Here is a 9,755-nt window from a genome sequence, read left to right as displayed (position 1 = left end):
AAAACATTCTAATCGATTGGCTTCTGTCCATCATATGCATTCATATACACACACATATTTGTCCCTCTTGGCTTGTATTTCCATGTACGTGTTTGCACTCTGCCTGCGTGGTGCATACGAGTGGAGCCGTGCATCGTGGGCAGTAATTACCATAAAGGTTTGTTGAGGAAGGCGCGCGGCGGGCTGAAGTCTGGGCTGCCCGTGCCATTAACCTCTTAATCGCCCCCCAGCTGGGATCAATTATAATACACACTAATAAAACCGCACAGCAGGCAACCAGGAATGTTATTCTAATGATTTCAACTGTCATGCTTCGAAAGATGTCACTCTTACCTCCTAGTTTCAGCCTGATACATGAAATCATAAAGCGGTGTGTGCGGTAGAGAGATCCGCCGCGTGTTAGCGATGGATAGAGAAGAGTGAGGATCATTCCGGATGCATTAGGTGTAGGTTTCAGGTGATTTTGAGAATGGTCCACAGAGATGCGGGTTGAGCAAGTTTGAAAAAACAACATTCTTGGGATGTGTGTTTGTGAGCTTGTACAAAAGCTGAGGAACATAAGCACATCCAGGTACTTTCCTCAGGTGCTGGAGTTGTAGGCCAACTCATGGAAAACAGAGAGGGAAATGCCGTACACTGCTGCTCATGCTCCCAGGTGATATTTATTTACAACGTTTCGACCCTTAGGTCTTCATCAGGCATCCATATCCCAGGTAGGGGTGGAAGGTCCTATATATAGTGGCAGTACTTAGTGACATCACTTCAATATTCAATTAGGGGGGGAAACAAACACAATCATTTGGACATTTTGAAACTATAAAAACGGTTTCAATTCAAAATCCTGGTCAAGTCCAAGAGGAGACAGTGTGTCGAGCCTGTGGATCCAGGCCATGAGCAGCAGTGTGTTTGTGAGTATAAGATTTCCAAGACATACAGTAATTATGACCTGGGCAGAGAGTCTATGTGTGTACGTGTGTGTTAGAGAGCGAGGGAGTGAGGGAGGGAGAGAAGGAATCTGGGAAAAAGAAACACGGGAAGAACAACAGGAAGGGAAAGTGGAGGGACCAGGCGTAACACGAAGACAGCGGCCGCGGATAAATCAGCCGACTGCGGTGACACTGGGCCCTCTCGCCCGGCAACACTCAGCAGCACTCGTCCGCAAAAACACCATTCATTTCGAGGGCTTAGGAAAAAGACCAACACAAGAGAGAGAGGGGTAGATAAATAAAGATAGGGAGAGAAAGAAAAATAGAGATTGGGAAAGAGAGAAACATGCAGATAAAGAAGAATGGGGAGACAGGGGGGGGGCAGGGAACACAGGGGGGGGGCAGGGGAAGAGATATGGACAAGGACAAGTGGTGATAGAGAGAGAAGAGGGTTATATCTCTGTATATCTTCCCTTCTCTCTCTTTAACTCTGTGTATCTTCTTCTCTATCTTTGACTCTCTCTCTATTTTCTCTACTCTGTCTCTCCTCTGCCCCCCATAGAAGAAATACAGAGGATAGATTTGAAAGAAATGGAGAGGAACTAAGAGAGAATGAGGGGGACAGAAACAGAAAGGGAGGGATTGATGCAGAGACAAATTAAGGAGATAAAGAGGGACTAAGAAAAGGAGAGACTAAAAGAGAGAGAGGGAAAGAGATATAGTTATGTTGGTCTGTTTTGATCTGTGAGTTCAGAGGAACAGCGGGCAGACCGCCCTGCCTGATTACCGCCCATCTCTCGTCTGCGTGTGCCTGGGGTCACGCTACCGTCTGCTCTGGGTCAGACACCATCTAATATGTCTGAGAGCACCACCTCCCCCGGAAGACTTGATTAGTCCCATTTCAGCGGAGGGAGAGAGCGGGGGATGAAGGGAAAGCAATCGCATGGATGTTACCGTCCAGGATGAATGGAGAGGGGGGCGGGTCGACGGAGAGGATGGCAGATAAAGAGGCCAAATTAAGTTTAGGAGCTTTTCTCCCAGTTTAGATTAGCCGGAGATACACAGGGAGATGGGTGGACGTACTCTCGATGGATGTACGGCAGGGTGTCCTCTGACTCCCCCCCTCCCACTTCTGAAACTAACCTTTTAACCTTCATTAAGGGGGTGGGGGGAGGGAGGGGGTATCCTTCATCTAGTTGACGAGCCATAGGACGCCATGGGAAAGGGTGTACAGTTGTGGCTCTCTAATCATCCTCTAATTCTCCCGTAGTGTTGCCTCAGGTGGAGAAGCATGGGGTGGAGAGACATTACTTGGGGTGGGGCCCGACTGAGTTAATGGGTAGTGAACAGAGTCCCACGCTCACAGCTTATTTTCCCAGGGTATTGCTGTGTCTGTTCTCTCTCACACACACACACACACACAAACACACCCTGTGACCTCCTTGTAAACCTTACTCTGACACTATGGCATGATTATCTGTGATTATGGCATAGTTATGTGTTCGTTGTGCCATAAACGCCTCAGTTATCCTGCTATGTTGGACTTAATCAATTCTCAGCTCAGTACAGTGATGCGATAGGCAGGGAGGGATAAGATAAGATTGAGAGCTTCGCTCTAGTCCGTAGGGAAAAGCAGGACGTTGAGTTCTATTTCGTTTACATTCATTGAGACGTATCTTTTCTTCTTAGAATAATGATGACATCTCTCATTTCTTTAGTTGTAGGAAGTAGGATGATGGTAAAGCAGACAGGTTGGGAGAAGAGAAGTCATGGCCCAGCCCAGGTCTCAGTCTCTACACGAGCCTACTAGCTTTGAATGCTTTGAACCAAATCTAGGGTCAGCTCACCCTCTTGCTAAGGGCAAACTGACCTTCTATTTAAGTGTCCAGGACCAACTTCATCCTACTTTGAACAATAGACAGGTCAGACACCCCTACCCTGACCCCTGACCTCCTGACTCCAGAGGGCACAAGGCCATTAAGGCCTATAGTTTCTAATTAGTCGCTCAATCATTAACAGCTGTACTACAGAGACATGGGGTGGTAACCCGGCTGGCTGGGGCATTAATGCTATGACCTCCAGCACTGGGCCTTTTCCCGCGCAGCAGACAGGCCAGTTAGCAACTATGGTCTCAAGTATTTGGTTGAAGCTACTGTATAGGTCCATTCAGCAAATACGCTCTGGAGAGTAAATCAGAGCAATAGAGATATAAAGTACAGTAGCTACACTAGTTATTATTCTCCATTAAAGTCAACTAACTTTAGCTAATTTATGGTCTTAGCAGTACTACTATTAAAGGTCTCCTAAATCACACAGACACACAGACACACACACACACACACACACTGAATATAGTCTCTGCTTAATCACTCGTATCCCCTTGTGCTTGAGTTTCCTAGGAGACGGGGCCTTGGCAACACGTAGCAATAAATTAACATGAAGGAAAACAAAGTGGTGCTGTTTTTACAGCCATGTGTATCCGGCAAACAACTTCACATGGACTCCAGCAGTACATTTCTTGATGTCGCACCAGCATAATGTCCTAATAGCCTGACGAGCAGTGTGTGAATTACGGGGGGGGGGGGGCTTCGGGGGGTTTCTAATTGAGCCATTCTCCTAATGGTTTAAAATGCAAGTTTGTACTGCTACAGTGGTGAATAGGAAAATATCAAAAGCTTATTCCAAATTAAACAAACACCCCCACCTCTCTCTCATGGTTTAAGGCCAGTGACAGTTGACCTCGCGTTAAGACCCAGATGCAGACAGTTCAAAGTAACAAAAGTTTTTTACAAAAACAGGGGGCAGGCAAACGACAGGTCAAGGGCAGGGAGAGGTCAGTAATCCAGAGCAGAGTCCAAAAGGTACAGAATGGCAGTCAGGGTCAGGGCAGGCAGAGGTCAGTAATCCAGGGCAGTGTCACAAGGTACAGAATGGCAGGCTCAGGGCAGGGAAAATGGTCAAAACTGGGAAAACTAGAAAACAGGGACTAGAGAGAAAAACAGGAGTACGTGAAAAACGCTGGTAGGCTTGAGGAGACAAGACGAACTGGCAACAGACAAACAGAAAACACAGGTATGAATGCACAGTGGCTAATGGGCGACACCTGGAGGGGGGTGGAGACAAGCACAAAGACAGGTGAACCAGATCAGGGTGTGACGGCATCTATTCATTCAGGCTACAAGAGTTTAGTACTAATGACAATCGCCCAATGTCATAAAACGGTTTGATCTTTTGTAACAGATGTCTCTTTCCATTCGTCAAATGGGAGATGCAAAGTGCACTGTCTGGATGCTAGAATTATTTTGTCAGTGGATGAACATGTGCAGGTAGCCTACATTTTTAAGTGATCTGTTTGACAATCGGATGAAAACATCATGACTGGTTGTGTTCAAGCCACATTAAAGGTAATACATGTTTATTGTGACAGACTTAAGCGTTCCGTTTCCTCTTCTCCCCGAAAATAAACCCTAACTTAACTCCTCTCCTCACCTTCTCCTCCCCCTCATCTAGATCCACCATGTTCCCTGCTAAACTCTTGGTCCTGATGGTCCTGCTGCTACCTCAAGCCTCGTCTGGTCGCCAGGGCTTTGCCACCGAGCCCGATGGCAGTGTGCCGTCGTTGTCACCGTCATCGCCCACCCCCCTGGAGCCCAGCCTGGCCCAGACCATCCAGAACCTATTGCTGAGCCGCCTGGGCCTGCAGTCCCACCCCAACCCCCGGCCAGGTGCGCCCATCCCCCAGTACATACTGGACCTCTATCGCTTCCACGCCCAGCAGTACCACCTAGTCCAGGATCCACACTTCAGCTTCCCCAGCCAGCATGTCCGGGAGGCCAACACCGTACGCAGCTTCCACCACACAGGTAACAATACACACAGGCCCATATCCCCAAAGCACCTCAGAGTAAGAGTGCTGATCTAGGATTAGTTTAGCCTTTAGATTATAACGAATAAGATCATATGGACAGATCCTAGATCAGCCCTCCTAATCTGAGCCAGTTTGTGGATAGTTTGTAAAGCTGTTCTACCTTGTCCTGCCACCGTCTGGTATCAGTTCCACAATACGTTTTTAATGGACACTGTTCTACACATTCCATTTGTAGTTTCAGTCCGGGTTAGATGGCATTGATGACGACAGCGCTGTGATTCCCAGTCTCTTTCTGTTATGACTCCACCTTGGCAGTTAGTAGGCTCCAAATCCAGACCATCTATTTTCCATTTGATAACATAGATGTTTCCATAACAGTCACAAGCTAACCAGCAACAAGTGGAGGTCCTATTCTGATGCTAGTGTGTGCAAAGAAAAGCTTATCTAACTGTTTATGGCACTGAATGTGTCTGACCTTTAAAGTTAAGGGTTGACAGGTCAATTTACATTGTATTTGACATTGTGAGATTACAATGTTTGATTTAGAAAATCCTACAAGAGAGACCTCCAAGGAACTGTGGAATTTTGTTTTACAAATTGAACCTTCTTCTTTGACCTATCTTAACCTCTCTCTCTTTCTCTTTCTCGCTCTCTTGCTCTCTCCCTCCCTCCCTCCTCAGAGTCTACCAGCTCCTCACTCCCCCTTGAAAAGAGGCTGACCACCGCGAGCAACAACAAGGTCCCCATCTCCTTCAACGTGTCCTCCATCCCCCAGGATGAACGTGTGGTTTCTGCCGAGCTGCGTTTCTTCCGGGGTGGTGGGGCTAGCCTAGGCCCCGGGGCCCACAAGGTCAGCCTGTTCCTCGATGGAGGCACTGGGGACTCTGAGTCTGAGCCCACTCTGCTGGAGTCACGGCTCCTCACAGGGGCCCCCAGCACCAAGCCAGCTGACTCCTGGGAGGCCTTCAGCCTCAGCACTGAACTCTTCGTAGGAGCCCACGCTTGGACCGGCAGCCTGGCCTTCCTCCTGGAGGTGACCCCTCTGGGTAACACCACCCTCCTCACCCCCCCTGACCATGATGCTCTACCACTCTCCACTGGGGAGGAAGGACGCAGAGAGGGACACCTGAGGGTGCGCAGGTCTCTGGGACAGGACGAGCACAGTTGGGCACGGGAGAGACCCCTGCTGGTTACTTACAGCCATGACGGGCACGGGGAGCCACTAGCCGCCCATGGCCGGAGAACCTCCGACACTGCCCAGAGGATGAGGGAGAGGAAGCGGGCCAGAGAAAGGAGCAGGAGCAACAGCAGGGACCGGGAAAGGGACAGAGACAGGGACAGGGACTGGAGCGCCAGCCCTGGCTGGGGCGGCAGCTGGAACGAGGGTGGAAGGGTGAAGCGCAATGGTGGCCGCGTGGCGAAACTGAAGCGTCTGTCCCGCGCCCGCTGCCGCCGCCACCCGCTCTACGTGGACTTCAAAGACGTGGGCTGGAACAAGTGGATCGTGGCGCCTAGTGGCTACGACGCCTTCTTCTGCCTGGGGGAGTGCCGCTTCCCGCTCACCCACCACATGAACTCCTCCAGCCACGCCATGGTGCAGACGCTGGTGAACTCGGTGAACGGAGCCGTACCGCGGGCCTGCTGCGTGCCCACCGCCCTCAGCCCCATCGCTATGCTCTACCTGGATCCGCAGGACCGTGTGGTGCTCAAAAACTACCAGGACATGGTGGTGGAGGGCTGTGGATGCCGGTAACGGGAAACACAAAAGAGAGGGAGGGAGGGAGGAGAGCGAGGGAAGGAGAGACTGATGAGGTAGGGAAAGAGGGCAAGGACAGAATCCAGCCCAGCAGGACCATGTGAGACAAGAGTACCTGGACCTTCTGGTGGAGGGATGAAAATTATAGTAGCGGGGGGGGGCGGGGGGCAGGAGAGATAGATGAGGGAGGAAGGGAAGAGACAGGAATGTAGAACCCAATCCAGCAGGACCAAGTGGTTTCTAAGAAGTATAGGTGTTGGAGGGCCACAGCTGTCAGTAGTGGAAATTAAGAGAGGATAGGGAGAGGGAGAGAGGAAAACCAGAGACAGAGGAGCCCCCTTAGAACACAGCGCAGCGCTTCAGAACTACCACATAGTGAGAGAGAAAAGAGAGGGAGAGGAACACAAAGCAGTCTTCCACATCCCAGTAGGGGGTAGAGGATGCTGCTGACAGAAGAAGAGAGGAACGACAGCCAGGAGTAAAGGAGAGAATCCTCCCATTAGCCCCACCTCTTCTCCGTCTATAGAACCCCTGGGCTTGTTCAATGCTTACTCGCCAGCCCTCTACGTGTCTGTAATGTGTCTGTGTCTCTCCGTGCTCAGTGTGTCGCTCACATCCTCATTGCAACATCAATCTGTAAAGGAGATGCACTCGACCAGTGGAGTGGAAGACCAAGGGGACTGGCAAGAGATAAAGATATCAGTGCCAGATTATACTATCTATACGGTGGACATATTATCAAGAGTGACGTATAGTACTGAGAAAGCTGTCATGTGGCCCATATGAGGGGGATGGAAACGTATAACCTTTGCATCAGTGACACCATCCTTAAACTAACTCATCTAACATATCTGGGCCAATGGACAGCTACTGATCTCTCATCGAGAGAGAGACATTGACGGACACTCCTCATAGACTGAATAGATGCGGACTTCTTAGACAGACACACAGACAGGCAAATTGTCCGCGCCAAGCATCCCGTCATGAGATATTTAAAACCGCAACAATAATACGGAGGAATTATTATGCTATTGTTTGAATGTACTACCATCATTATTATTTAAAAGATACATTTTTTTGTACATTTCCTTTGCAGAGATTAAGAAAAATTATGAAAACTGTTGTCATCAAAGTAATTCCATTACATCTAATTCCATTACATCTAACTTAAAAGTCACATTAGGTATTTAAATAGCAACCACATATTGTGTATTTTACCTTGAAAATATTTAAGATATCTGCTCTCTACAAAGCCACATCTACAGTACCGTAATACATCTAAAGCTGGAGCCTGCAGTCCTTATAGTAGCTTTCGTACAGCAAGTTATGGTGGCTTTCGGTGTACTACACATAATGGAGCAGTCATAAGCTTGAGAAATACCACATATCAAGGCTCTGTGTATTGCAATCCACTGAATCGTGTAACAACAACACAATGTCATCATCACCACAGGTGTCTTTTCTAGCAGAGTGCATGTTTTTAGAAAAAAGAACGGCTAATGTTAAAGCAGTTGATTTCCAGTGCCTTTCGGGGGCTTTGCAGGTGTTTTTGAGTATTTTAAGTATCTTTCCATTCGTTTGCTTTTCCCTCTATTTAAATGGAAGCATTTAAACAACAGTCTGTAAAATGTTTGACATTGTCTGAAGACACGAGACCTGTAATAAACAGAGACAAAGCAGCACCTCTGTCAGATGATTGAGTTTTTAAAATCGACCACGTTTCCTTGTTGCTGTTCCCTCTGCCAGTGTTCTGAGGACATATTGCTCTGAGCCTATGCACAAGGACAAGGGGAGAGCAGAGTGGGACTGTCAAATCCTCCCGTTGGTCGTACTCTTTCAATCACAAATTGCCTCATAGATTGACAATGGAGCTAACATTATCCATGATTAGAAAGGAGGAAGGAAGCCAATGCTCCCTTGGAGAACCCAGAACAAACCAGATTTGGCTATAGGCCAAGAGTACCTATATAGTCCCACTAACACACACACAGGCCTGGGATAGACGGGCCTGAGGAGAATGCTATACGTGGGGTAGATCTCTTACTGGCAAAACCACTGCACCATCTTATCAATTCACACCCGGCCTGTGATGCAGCCCACATATGTTTCTGATCCCCAGATGTTACCCAGAGAGCTACTGAGCCTCTGAGCTTACAGCAGTCAGTGTGCTCGGCCACGGGTCATTCCTCACATTGTGAATGTGGGGGTCAAACCAACTCAACAGCTTTCTTGAACCCGCATTCCTGTGTGTTGAAAGGAACTACCCCCACCCCCCCCCCCCCCCATCTCTCCTCCAGATGGATCGGCTCACTTCTTGTGAAGGATCGGGAGGTGAACAGTGTGAAACCCACAGCCGCGTTGCTCTATCCTAGGGAGGGGCGACCCTCCTCCCCTCCTGTCGCATGCTGGACGTGGTCCAGAGCTCGTCGGCTACAGCTGGAGCTGTCCAGATTCTTCTTACATATCGCCTCTCAACAGCTGTCAACAGCAGCACACTGCCAACGGGGCTCCTGTGTGTGCGTGTGTGTGCGTGCGTGTGCGTGTGTGTGTGTGTGTGCGTGCATCTGTCTGTCTGCATGCGTGCGAGACAGCATTAATGTGTTTGTGTGTGTAGATGTGTGTTTAGGTAAGTAGTGAAAACCATCTCATGAAATACACACAGCATGAGTCAGCCATGCTCTGGCAGGAGGATAACCTTTGCTCCACAGAGGGTCTGTATCCTCCCTAACTCCCCTCTAACCTATCCTTCCCCCAACTCATCCCTCCCTCACACATCTTCCCTCACCCTCACCACCCAGCCCATCCCTCACCCACTGACCCATTCCTCATCCCACCCTCCCCTCTCCCCCCTCTCAGCCCATTACCCCTCCCTTGCCCCCTGCCTCCCCCCTAACCCATCCCTCAACCCTTCCATTTTCTCTCAACCCCCGTTACCCCTCCCTCACCCCAAACCCTCCTCTCTCCCAGGTGCTGGATTATGACTGTGGTTCAGGGTATCAGGTGGGTGGAGCAGGACTGGAGAGTGGAGACAGGATATGGCCAGTTTATCTTGTCAGGTGTGTAGGCTCTATGAGACTGGATAGCAGTGGCCTTGACCCAGTCAMCCCTGTGGAACACCTTCCCTCAGCCCTGGGGGCTTCGAAACCCACCCGACCCACAGAGACAGGGACCCAGGGCTGCGGGGCTGCACCTACAACCAGGTGCC

The 9,755-nt window shown here is 49.5% G+C and overlaps 1 protein-coding gene across 2 annotated transcripts in view; it reads left to right on the top strand.

The window, feature by feature from the left end:
• Window positions 1-8,232, top strand: part of bmp16 (bone morphogenetic protein 16) — a 10,936-nt gene extending 2,704 nt beyond the window's left edge. The window contains exons 1-3 of one of the 2 annotated variants that reach the window (XM_023982669.2): window positions 3,541-4,330; window positions 4,437-4,789; window positions 5,475-8,232. In XM_023982669.2, coding sequence (XP_023838437.1) covers window positions 4,444-4,789; window positions 5,475-6,547 — 1,419 coding nt within the window. In that variant the 5' untranslated portion in view covers window positions 3,541-4,330; window positions 4,437-4,443 and the 3' untranslated portion in view covers window positions 6,548-8,232. Of the gene's footprint in view, window positions 1-3,540; window positions 4,331-4,436; window positions 4,790-5,474 lie in introns of those variants that run through there. The other variant, XM_023982668.2, reaches the window with a different exon arrangement.
• The last annotated feature ends 1,523 nt before the right edge of the window (window positions 8,233-9,755 follow it).

Source organism: Salvelinus sp. IW2-2015, linkage group LG4p (assembly GCF_002910315.2).
Source record: "Salvelinus sp. IW2-2015 linkage group LG4p, ASM291031v2, whole genome shotgun sequence".
In the NCBI taxonomy this organism is placed as follows: Eukaryota; Metazoa; Chordata; class Actinopteri; order Salmoniformes; family Salmonidae; genus Salvelinus; species Salvelinus sp. IW2-2015.
This window is presented reverse-complemented; position numbering and strand designations above follow the sequence as displayed.